The following is a 13097-nucleotide window of genomic DNA, read 5'->3' as shown; positions in this document are numbered from 1 at the left end:
TCGAGCTCCCCCTCATGGCCCCCTACGTTGTAACTGCAAAGCTGTCACAAGTTTTCACATTAACAATTATTGTTTAACATTAACCTTTGGATTTGACAGGGTCCATAACTAACATAATAACGCATCACCATAACCAGCCTTTGCCTATCAACGGCTTTGTTGCTGGAAACCAAAAATACATTATATATAAATAAATAAATATATAATTAATTATGTAAGTATATAATTATATACACAGTCGTGGCCAAAAGTATTGGCACCCTTGCACTTTTATCAAATAACTCACAATTTTCTCTAAAAATAAGTTGAAATTGGCAAAAGTATTTGGTCTCCACAATTCTTTATTTCACTGTTAATATTACAGAACCTTTGTTTTTAATTCAGAATTTAAGATATCCTTTTAAATCAGAAAATAAAAGAAATGGCATTGACAAAATTATTTACACACTAGACTTAATATTTGGTAGCACACTCTTTAGACAAAATAGCTGCAGTCAAGTGCTTCTTATAACCACGTATGAGCTTCCTACACCTCTCTACTGGCATTTTGGTCCACTCTTATTGTGCAAACCGCTCCATTTCTCCCAGATTTGAAGGGTGTCTTCTCCTAACTGCTGTTTTCAAATCTCCCCACAGGTGTTCAATGGGATTTAGATCTGGATTAATTTCTGGCTACTTCAGAACAGTCCAGCATTTTGTCTCGAACCATTCCAGGGTGCTTTTTGAAGTGTGTTTGGGGTCATTGTCCTGCTGCAAGACCCATGAACTTCGATGGAGACCCAGCTTTCTGACACTGGGTTGAACATTGTGCTCCAAAATTCCATGGTAATCTCCTGATTTCATGATGCCATGCACACATTCAAGGTACCCAGTGCCAGGGGCAACACAGCAAATCCAAAACATCACTGAACCTCCTCCATGTTTGACTATCGGGAAGGTGTTCTTTTCTTTGAAGTTTGAAGGCTTCATTTTGTTTTCTGTAAACATAGAGATGATGTGCTTCACAAAAAAGCTCTAATTTGGTCTCATCTGTCCACAGGACATTCTCCCAGAAGGATTTTGGCTTGTTCGGGTGTGTTTTGCCAAACTCCAGTCAGACTTTCTTAGCAGTGGGGTCCTCCTGGGTCTCCTACCATAGAACCCCCTTTCATTGAGTTGGGGAAGGATGGTGTGAGTTGAAACAGTCGTACCTTGTGTCTGAAGGTCAGCTTGAATCTGTTTGGCAGTTGATTGAGGTGCTTTCTCCACCATTCAAACAATCCTTCCCTGCAATCCTCGATCAAGTTTTCTCTTGCGGCCATGTCCAGGGAGGTTGGTTACAATGCCATGGGCCTTAAACTTCCTGATAACATTGCGTATGGTGGACAAAGGAACATCAAGGTCTCTGGAGATGGACTTGTAGCCTTGAGATTGTCCATGCTTGGGTACAATCTTGTGTCTGACCTCCTCAGACAATTCTCTGGTTTTCTTTCTTTTCTCCGTGCTCAATGCGGTGCACACAGTGACACAAAACAGCAGAATGACTCCCTTTCTCTATTCAAACTGGTTGAATGAGTGATTTTTATATTGCAGGCACCTGCAATTCACCACAGGTAAGTTCGATTCCAAAGTAAAGGAGAATCACCTGCTTGAAATCTAATGATTTCTAACAACTTCTAAAAGGTGACAATAATATTGTCCGGGCCATTTTAGGATTTCAGTGTGGCATAAGCTGAGATTTAGCAATTTTTTCCATCTCTTTTGTTTAGTTTTGTTCCACTGCAAACCAAAGAAATACAAATGTGGATACCAAAATATTTTTTAATTCCAACAATTTTCTGGAAGAAATGATGCATTATTTGAAAAATGTGCAAGTGGATGTGCTAAATGAAAAAATGTGCAAATGTGCAAAATGTGCAAGTGACCTCGGTAGTCAACTCCGAGTCAACCTCGGAGTTGACTACCGAGGCCCTCGGTAGTCAACTCCGAGGGCCTTTCACTCACTCACCGCAGGCAGGTTGGTGGTCTTTCTGTCTTCTACCGACTCCTCTCCGGCCTTGCTCCCCCAGCTCTCTCTGTGCTCTGTCCCCCCAATATTCCTTCAGGTCGCACAAGATCTGCCTGCAACCCTCTTATGGTTAAACTGCCAAAGTCTAGGCTCTCTGCTCACCTTCATTCTTTCATTCCCCTTTTCTCCCGCCTCTGGAACAAACTCCCCCACTCCCTTCAATCCCACTCCTCCCTCCAGGTCTTTAAAACAGCTGTTCACCACCATCTCTTATCTTCCCCCATCGAAAACCTTGATCTTTTCTACCCCCGGTAATTCACCCCAGAGTCCTTGCAGTGTTCATATGTTTTATTCCTCTCCCACCTCCCCCCAAGTCCTCCCGATGTCCCTGCTCTCAAATGTTGTGTTTGTGTCCTTCCCCCTCTCTCCCCATCTTGTCTGCCGCTCCCCTTGTTTTTTGTGTTTTGTGTGTCGGTTTGTCTTTTTGTGTGATTAATGTTAGCTCTTTCACGAGCCTCGATCTTGTATACAAAAAAAAAAAAAGTGTGCAAATATTTTTGGCCACGACTGTATGTATATCTATAGCATGTTTTCCAGCTTAGAGCAGGCTGGCCGAGCAGCTGCTGCTTCCTGCTTTCCCCTGTTGGGCCATCTGCAGCTTTATCTGTACAAAAAACAACCCGTCCTCAATTTAAGGGCCAGCTCATCCCGGGGAGCATCATTCCCAATATTGAGGATGGGCAGGTCTTGTATGGGTCAGGCTGCAGATCCCTAAATTTTTATTTTAAATGGGGCAAACTTACATAACAAATGCAGGGCAATGCTGTATGCTTACAAGTTTGAAAAACCTCCATCATGATCACACAAAAATGGTGCTGTTCTATGAGCAGGTAGGACACCTTGGGTAAATGCTTTAAAAGTGAAACAAATGAACTTTAGGGACTGATAATCTAATTATTCCTTTTGGTTAAGTTTTGTGAGATTGTATTTAGACATCATCATAATTTATTGTTTAAGTTTGGTTGGTTTTCGTGCAAACAATTTCCCATTGCTTTTGGGTTTTTTTGCAATAAAATAAAATAAACTATAACGACACTCTTCAACATCGTGACGTAAACCGATATGCCTCCGCCCACATTATTACATCATTATACGAGGGCCAGTCAATAAGTAACCTTCAAATGGCGATATATAGTCGAGAATGTAATGTGTGTAGTGTTATGTGTTCCTCCCCGACCTCCTGGTCTCGGTATACCTCTGAACCCCGGGAGGGGCCACGACAGAAAAATATATTATTCCGTGTCGAAATCAATAAGGAAACCACACCAATGGTTATGAACAAACCAATAATATATTATAAATCATACAGGAATAACATTACCACAAATGACAATTAAGAGTGCACTCTCTATTCCATCAGCTAGCATGCATAAGGTAACTCACAGTGTTCCAAGTGAGTGGAAAGAAGCTTCCCCAATGTCTCTATATTCCCGTCTTCGTGCTCAGAGTTGGTCCCCTCCAGTGATCAACGGAACGATGTCGACTCGGAACCAGAATCTCGTTCCGAGGGCAGACACAGACACGCCGCCCAAAACGGCACCAAGGCGCACGCAGCCCAAAGCGGAGAAAAGGGTCACGTTGTTAAAGTGGCACAAAGGTGCACTCATGGCGACTGGGAAATCCAAAGGCCCCCTCCAGGTACGAACTTTCACTGTTCACGGTCGGCGAGCCGCAAAGTAATCGTGAGAAGCCTCGGTGCACACACACCACAGATACGTCTGAACACGGTGGAAACGGTTGACGAAGCAAGGAAAGTCTGCTCGACGCGCGAAGCGCACGAGTCAAAATGGCGGACGGCTCGTACTTGAGACGTAATCACACGACGATGGTTCCTCCGAATCCAACGCCAACCTGACACGCAGGTTTGATCAGTCACAGCGATAACAACTCTATTGCGGAATCCCTTTCCAGGAAACCCAAAGTTCACTCGTGTCTCTTGCTCGACAACGTTCGATCCATAACGCAAAGCAACCAGCTTCTTCTCCGACTTTTCTCACCGCCTCCTCTTCTTCACCTCCTTATCTTCCGGTTCGTGTTCCTGTATCAATGTGTATCATTTTAAGGTAACCTTTTTAACTTTTAATAACTGTTCATAAACAATAAACCTTTGGAAGACAATAATAGTACATAGAATCAGAAATCTTTCAAGTGGAGGAAAACCACAACAGTGGAAGTGACGAATCCGTAACATTAGTTGTAGACGACATATGTTATATCTATGGGTAAGAGTCATGTTTTGCCTGTTTTAGATCTGGAAACATTGAGCGTATGATGTCAATAGAGCAGTAAAAGATGGCGGCTCCCTTAGAAGCATGCACCAGGGAGGAGCAATGTTTGTCATCCGTTTCTTGGGAAGTGAGGGGGTGAATCTCAGTAAAGTCCATCGCAGAATGAAGATGCAATTGGTGACGCATGTTTATCGCTGCAGCAGGTGTACGACTGGGACAGGAAGTTTAAAAGTGGAGTGTCGAGTGTGGCAGACGCTGCTCGCTTGGGCAGGCCTCCCACAGCCTACACACCAGAAATGGTTGCAGGAGTTGAGCGCGTGCTAAGGGAAAACCGTCGCATTATGCTGGATGAAGTGGTCTCTGAATTGAACATCAGCCATGGTTTAGCACAACATATCATTCACAACATGCTGGGGTTCCGCAAAGTGTCTGCAAGGTGGGTGCCTAGACAACTCACAACCAAACTGAAAGAACGGCAAGTGGACGCATGTGAAAAACTTCTGCGATGTTACGAAACAGAAGGCGATCTTTCTTACAGTGCGTAGTGACTGGGGATGAAAGCTGGGTCCACTACTTTCAGCCAGAAACGAAGAGGGCAAGCAAAGAGTGGCGCCATTCAACTTCACCGAAGCCCAAAAAAATCCGCACACAGCCGTCTGCTGGAAAAGTGATGCTGACACTTCTGGGATAGCCGAGGCCCACTTGTAGAGCATTACATGCCCAGAGGGATCACAGTCACCAGTGCATCATACTGTGACCTCCTTAAAAATCACCTGAAACCAGCAATCAGATCAAAACGTCGTGGACTACTCACTACCGGTGTTTTGCTGCGGCATGACGATGCTCAGCCCCACACTGCCTGCGCTACAGCTACAACAATCGAGGACCTGCATTTTGAGTGTCTTCCTCATCCACCCTACTTGCCAGACCTCGCCCCTTCGGATTACCACATCTTTGGGCCACTTAGAGTCGCTTGGTGGAACCACTTTCCGATCCGACGAAGAGATCCAGGAAGCGGTGCACGAATGGATACACAAGCAGCCAAAAATAAAAAAATTATAGAGGAATCCAGGCCTTAGTAAAGTGCTGGAAAAATGCATTGAACGCAATGAAGATTATGTTGAAAAATAACAGTTGTTACACACGTACATGCAATAAACAAGTTGTGAAAAATAATTTAAGGTTACTTATTGACTGCCCCTCGTACACAAAGTTTGATTTAAATACCTTCATCTGTTCTCAAGTATCACATTTTTACCTGACATGACCTCTGACCTTTGATGTCGAAATCTAATCAGTTCATCATTCAATCATAATATATACCTGTACCAAATTTGGTCAAAATCCCATCACTGGTGCACAAGTTAGCACAATAACAGATTTTTTTTTTTACCTAACAGGACCTCTGGGCTTTGACCTCTTGTACCCCATAAAGGAATCCATTTATCTTTTCATCATTATATATACTTGTACCAAATTTGACTTAATTCCCTTCAGCCGTTATTAAGTTATCGCAGTAACAAAAACCTATTACAGAAACTGACCTTTGACCTCGATGCACAAATCGAATTAGTTCATCTTTGCATCATAATATATACATACTAGCGAGGTACTAGCAGGTTCGTGAAAGACTTAGGTAAAAAAAAACGACAAATGGGAAATCATGGAACCAAAAAATTCCACATTCCTGTGCCACCTGTAGTCAAACAACAAGCATGGACAGCAGGTTCGTGAAGGACTTCCACGAAAAACGTACCCGTTTGAATGGTTCTACACCATTCTACGAAGAGGTCAGCTCAACTGCGATGTTGAACGAATCATTATTAATGCCCAAGACCAAGGACACTTTACCCATTGATTAAAAAAGATGGCAGGACTGAGTCAGTCGGACAAGTGTAGGTTCTGCAAGGTAGAAACAGAAAACACGAGTCACCCCATATCAGGTTGTAAAACACTCATGTCAGAGCACCTGTACACTCGGGTGGTTCTAAGCTACATAAGGCAAAAATAATAATTTTTTAAGTGTTTTGCTCCTACCCTTTAATTTTTTTGGTATTGAGGTAACACTTCTGCCTCTGAAATATGTTTTGAATACATCAAGTTTTATGGGTTGCACAGTGACTCCTGGTTGCCAGCCACTCAATGTTTGTGCCCCATAAGCGTTGATTTCCTGCAATCGAGAAACCTCTTGCGATGTTCTGTCACAACTTGAAGCAGATACTGGGTTTGCTATTCATCCCCTGTCAGGAGATGATTGTACTCTTCAATGAGAGCAATTGCATGCACCAGAGTACAGCTGTACTGTATTCAATTAACTTAAAAACAACTTCAAAATGTGCAGTACATAGCAAGGTCATAGGTCAATTGTAATGGTCAAAATCACAAGTATAGCAGTGGAGAATAAATAAAGAATCAACTCCAAACATTTATGCGAGCCAAATGTGTGAAATTACAAACTCCGTGTGCAACCCCTAAATTTAGTCCAAATGGCTTACAATTTCACCACAAGCATTTCCTCATAACTACAAAACATTTTAAGTGTTAGGAGCCTGACCTTTCTAACTTTCATTTTTAAGAACCATCCGACTGTACACCCAAAGGCACAACATGGTATGTAGATTAATCCACTGGTACATCTGTAGAAATTTCAATATATCAGTTCCACAAAACCGATGGAAACATTAACCAAAAGCAATCGTTGAAAACAACGACAAAATAGTCATATATGACCTGATGATCCCATCCAGCGTGAACATAGAAAGCAAAGCACTGTGACGGAACATAGTACTCAGGAACAAAAAGGAAAAGAGGGCATTGCTGATTGAGATATCAGTACCCAGTGATTTTGGCCTAAATATTGCAGAAATCAAGAAAATGACCAAATACCAAGATCTCAAGAATGAAGTGAAAACATCCTGGAAGCTGAAGAGCAACAAAATTGCATCAATGATAATTGGAGCAATGGGAATGATAAAAAGAACCTTACAGAGATCTTAAAAACATCCCTGGGAACATTACCACAAACTAACTACAGTTGGAGGCTGTACAGTTGGGCTCAGTGACGATCCAGAAAAGAGTCCTTGGAACAAAACTCTGAGAACAACACAACTTCACAACTTAGTCCATGAATCACAATCCTTCACTGAAGCGGGGGTGGATACTTCGCGTTGGGGATAGACAAAGGCGAATAGACTCCGTTCCACCTTCTAAAACCCAAATTATGGAGATAATAACCAACAACACAGATGCACTACCATATACATTATACAAACATTGTCTTATTGGATGAAATAAGGTGAAGTCACAACTGAGACTTGATTTGTGAAAAAGACAAATCCAAACACTGTAGTTCGATATGAACCCATTAGGTGGAAGTAAAGAGTTATACATGTTGTGAAGGTTACATTGAAAATGTCACTGGTTTTACACTCAAAATGAAATATATATTTTGGTAACAGTCAAGCTGCTGGTTATATATACACAAAGAATTAAGTTAAGCACCCCCCCCCGTTTTTTTACAACCTCGCACATTACAAGTTTGTTGTCGTCAAAACAGTGTAATATACCCATGATATTGCTATATTTTCTGGAGAAGTGATATTATGGTCACATAAAAACATAACAATCATGCCGTTTTCAATATTTTATTCTGTATAATTTAAGGTGAAATTTTTTGGGAATTTTAGGCATATTTTCACCTCAATTTAAGTATGGAGCTATAGGTCCATCACGGACAGTGTGGATGACGTTTATGTTTTCTAACGTACAGTCATTGTTCTGAGAAGACCTCTAGCGATCTTTGCGTCAATAACGTGTGTAGGACCCACGTGATCGGATCACTGACTCAACCCTACGTCTCATAGACCCTGTAAGCCGTCGTATGCGTTGCTGTGGCAGGTTGTTCCATTCCCGATGTAATGCACGTTCCAATTCATCCAGATTGGCTATTGGAGGGACCATCTTCGCAATTTGTCGTCCCAACATGTCCCAAACGTGCTCGAGGGGGTTCAGGTCAGGACTGTACGCAGGCCAGGGGATGGTTGTCACAGCACCTTGCTCCATCCGATCACGTGGGTCCTACACACGTTATTGACGCAAAGATCGCTAGAGGTCTTCTCAGAACAATGACTGTACGTTAGAAAACATAAACGTCATCCACACTGTCCGTGATGGACCTATAGCTCCATACTTAAATTGAGGTGAAAATATGCCTAAAATTCCCAAAACATTTCACCTTAAATTATTCAGAATAAAATATTGAAAACGGCATGATTGTTATGTTTTTATGTGACCATAATATCACTTCTCCAGAAAATATAGCAATATGATGGGTATATTACACTGTTTTGACGACAACAAACTTGTAATGTGCGAGGTTGTAAAAAAACGGGGGGGTGCTTAACTTAATTCTTTGTGTATATATACACTAAATGACCAAAAGTATGTGGACACCTGAACATCACACATCTCATTCCAAAATCATGGGCATTAATATGGAGTTGGTCCCCCCTTTGCTGCTATAACAGCCTCCACTCTTCTGGGAAGGCTTTCCACCAGATGTTGGAACATTGCTGTGGGGATTTGCTTCCATTCAGCCACAAGAGCATTAGTGAGGTCGGGCACTGATGTTGGGCGATTAGGCTTGGCTCGCAGTCGGCATTCCAATTCATTCCAAAGGTGTTCAATGGGCTTAAGGTCAGGGCTCTGTGCAGGCCAGTCAAGTTCTTCCACACCAATCTCGACAAAGCATTTCTGTATGGAATTCACTTTGTGCACGGGGGCATTGTCATGCTGAAACAGGAAAGGGCCTTCCCCAAACTGTTGCCACAAATTTGGAATCACACAATTGTCTAGAATTTCATTGTATGCTTTAGCGTTAATATTTGTCACTGGAACTAAGTGGCTGAGCCCGAACCATGAAAAACAGCCCCAGACCATTATTCCTCCTCCACAAAACTTTACAGTTGGCACTATGCATTCAGGCAGGTGGCATTCTCCTGGCATCCGCCAAACCCAGATTTGTCCGTTGTTCTGCCAGATGGTGAAGCGTGATTCATCGCTCGAGAGAATGCGCTTCCACTGCTCCAGAGTCCAATGGCGGCGAGCTTTACACCACTCCAGCCGACGCTTGGCATTGTGCATGGTGATCTTAGGTTTGTGTTCGGCTGCTCAGCCATGGAAACCCATTTCATGAAGCTCCCAACGAATAGTTGTTGTGCTGACGTTGCTTCCAGAGGCAGTTTGGAACTCGGTAGTGAATGTTGCAACCGAGGACAGACGATTTTTATGCGCTATGCGCTTCAGCACTTGGTGCTCCCATTCTGTGAGGTTGTGTGGCCTACCACTTCACGGCTGAGCTGTTGTTGCTCCTAGACGTTTCCACTTCACAATAACAGCACTTACAGTTGACCGGGGCAGCTCTAGCAGGGCAGAAATTTGACGAACTGACTTGTTGGAAAGGTGGCATCCTATGACGGTGCCACGTTGAATGTCACTGAGCTCTTCGGTACTGCCCATCCTACTGCCAATGTTTGTCTATGAAGATTTAGTGGCTGTGTGCTTGATTATATATACCTGTCAGCAATGGGTGTGGCTGAAACAGCCGAATCCACTAATTAGAAAGGGTGTCCGCATACGTTTGGCCATGTAGTGTATATAACCACCCTTGGTGGCTTCATGGTAAGAGCATCCACTCTGATTCTGGAAGGGAGGTGGTTCAAATCTTGGCCGGGTCATACCAAAGACTTAAAAAATGGTCTGTGCTGCTTCCTTGCTTGGTGCTCAACATTAAAAAGGATAGAATATGGACATACAACCATAGCTTGGTAATACTAGCTCAGGTTACGATGGGCCTATTGGCCTCCTCCTGCGTCAAAGGTCCTTGTGAGGAAACATTATCTATATTTTTTATGTTTCTGTTGACGAAGTTGCCGAAGGCATTATGTTTTCGGGTTGTCTGTCCGTCCGTCCGTGATCGGTTTTCGTTACCATGATAACATAAGAACGGTTGAAGGGATCTAAGTCAAACTTGGTACAAGTATGTATAATGATGCAAAAATGAACTGATTGGATTATGGGGTCAAGAGGTCAAAGGTCAGAGGTCCCGTTGCATAAAAATTCTGTTATCGAGCTAACTTGTGAACCAGTGATGGCATTTTGACCAAACCTAGTATAAGTACAGGATGTTCCAAAAAGACCTGGACAACTTTGGTTGTTAATATATTTAGTACCCCAAATGATACATTCGTGGAAACAGTGACCGAGCAACTTGGCTGGACAAAGAACTTGACCGAACTTTTGCACCATCGTATTTAAATCCTTTCACAACAAGTTTTCTGTATTCATTCCTCTCCTCTGCAAGGCATGAAAACAAGGTGCAATGCTCAAGGCAAAGAGATTGCATTCAAAATACCAGTGCATCCTACACCTAATCACCTTTCTTTTGTGTTTTCTCTGATAATTGTGCCAATAATGGATTAACTAGCTAGTTGCAATGGCTTTGTTTGTGACTCCCATATATGTATCTTACATTAGAATTTCCAATGCTCGACACGTGCTGTCTCGTAATTATTACACCATGTAATATCGACCACGTCTAATTGGCTTTGCACTGAATCCGGAGCACTATAATGAGACAGGTGTATCGCCAGTCGGTGTGTTTCGGGATTATAAAGTAACAAATTAAAGAGGCCCATTTCACAAGGTATATCTTGTGCTCAATCTTGCACTCAATAAATCCATGCAAGGGCAGATGAGTAGAGCGAGCAATTGTGTGACCTGCAGGTTGTGATTCGAGGAGAGCCAAGTGAAGAGGACACCAGAGCCATGATCCGTTGTGTTCACTCAATATTCCTGCCATACAAGGTGAGTGCAGCTCTCCTTTTCAGAGCGGAACCATGCAACAATTTCACAGACATGTCGCAGATCTACAAGAGCTTCGCGTTGCTGTTGTTGTTGGGGTTTGTGCCGGGGGCCGATTTTTGAAATGTGCACCCATTGGTCAGACAGCTGCCGGACCACACCCACATCTGTCACTTGACTCCACCCACCATACACCATAGCACTGAAACAAAATGATAAGGCCGCCATCTTACTTGTCTGGTGGGCCTAACACATTAGGCCTGTAGGTCTATGCTAACTATACACTTCCCGGGTTTGTTGTGTCAGATTTCCATTGGCTTTGTTTCGATCAAGTGTTATTCATGATGAGGGACCTCGAAAAGTCTAATCGTATGTCGAATAATAGGAAAGTTTAATCAAGTCCGTCAGAAATCACGGTATGTCAGAACGCACAGTATTCAAACAATACGTTATGTTATCAAGCAATAGCGTTACATAATTTTTGAATGCTCCCTATTTGGGGTAAAGCAATCCGTGACCTTGTGACGAATCAACTCGTTCTTATATAACCATGGTGGAGGATAGCACAGACGAGAGGTGTCGAGTTAATTATTTAATAGATCATTAAATGTGTTTCCCAATTGCGCTGTCATCTTTTAAAGGTGCTTTAAATGTGTGTTTCCCAATTGAGCCGTTACCGGATTTTGTTGCAGGTTGTGACCACAGTGCGACTATTCTTGTTTATTATTTAAAAAAAGGTGTTTCCTTAACCTGTTAGGATAAACTGCTCACCTGTTCAATGAAGATGCACTCTTCCAATTTGTCATCCGGCATCAGACTAATCTTGCAAAGAGTCAGACATTTCTTATGGACTGGAGACAAAAGGCTTTTGAGTGTGCCAGAAACTATTTTCGATTGTGTACTATGGTCACATTATTACCACTAGCAACGGTACCCACCCTATGGGCGGGGCTTCAATTGGGAGGCCCAAATGAAAAGGCAAAATATCAGAAATTGAAGGATTTTATTTTATTTTAAACGATTCATATAAACATCTGTTAAATAATATCACATGCAAATCATCAAAATCTAAAATGTATTTGTACAATTTCAATAAAAGCCACATCACTGTTCATATCGGTAAATATTATTCCATCGTGTTTGGAAAAACTGGAAAATTGGAAATTGGAAAAATTGGAAAATTGGGGAAGATTTTGGAAAAACAATATGGCATATTTTACTCCAGGGGGTCCCAGGATTACCCACCCAAAATTTCGTTGCGATCGGTTCAGCCGTTATCGGTTCAGCCGTTTTTGCGGTACTTGGGAACAGATGGACAGACAGACACAGACATTTGGTGAATTGTAGTAAGATTGTTAGATGAGAGGGTATTGCATTTGAGTCTATTTGTCTGTCTGTCTGTTTCTCCACACAGAATAAATATGATTTTCTCTGCAACCATTGGTCCGATTGACATGAAATTTTCACCATTAGGTGCACCGCCACCTGTAGAATTCTGCAATTATAATTATGACGTCATAGGTCACGTGGTTCGGCGCCATATTTGTTTTAACAAAAAAGCCTTTAAAAACCACTAAAACACATCCTAGCGAGGGTCTGCAATCTCCGATTACTCTTTCTTGTTAATTATTTCAAAGCTGCTTCGCACAGATATATTTTAAGTCATCGATCTTGCTTCAAATTCCATTCCTGCCCCATATTGCTAGGGAGGACTGATCCCAATCAAAGTCCTCCTTGATACCGAGAACAAGCACAAGCCCTCACGGGCCAAAATGGTTGCCACCTAGCTGGGGCTGCTGACGTTTTGTTTTTTCAGGATTCATCCTGACATCAATAATGGTGCCCTTTGCAATCTAAAATACATGGCGGCTTGAAGCCTGCCATTGCTTCCTTGATGTTGGAAACGAGTTCAATAAGCCACCATTACTAGACAATGAAAGAATTCTGGCCTCACTGACAAT

The 13097-nt window shown here is 42.4% G+C and overlaps 1 protein-coding gene across 3 annotated transcripts in view; it reads left to right on the top strand.

The window, feature by feature from the left end:
• The window catches only part of SPATA20 (spermatogenesis associated 20), a 150376-nt gene that overhangs the window by 85311 nt on the left and 51968 nt on the right, over positions 1–13097 (top strand). For all 3 annotated transcript variants that reach the window (XM_078778946.1, XM_078778948.1, XM_078778947.1), the window contains one exon: positions 11059–11139. In XM_078778946.1, the coding sequence (XP_078635072.1) occupies positions 11059–11139 (81 nt within the window). The remainder of the gene's footprint in view (positions 1–11058; positions 11140–13097) is intronic.

This window comes from Myxine glutinosa, chromosome 5 (genome assembly GCF_964187855.1).
Source record: "Myxine glutinosa chromosome 5, kmMyxGlut1.1, whole genome shotgun sequence".
Taxonomy (NCBI): domain Eukaryota; kingdom Metazoa; phylum Chordata; class Myxini; order Myxiniformes; family Myxinidae; genus Myxine; species Myxine glutinosa.
Note: the sequence above shows the minus strand (reverse complement) of the source record. Positions and strands in the feature narration are given on the sequence as shown.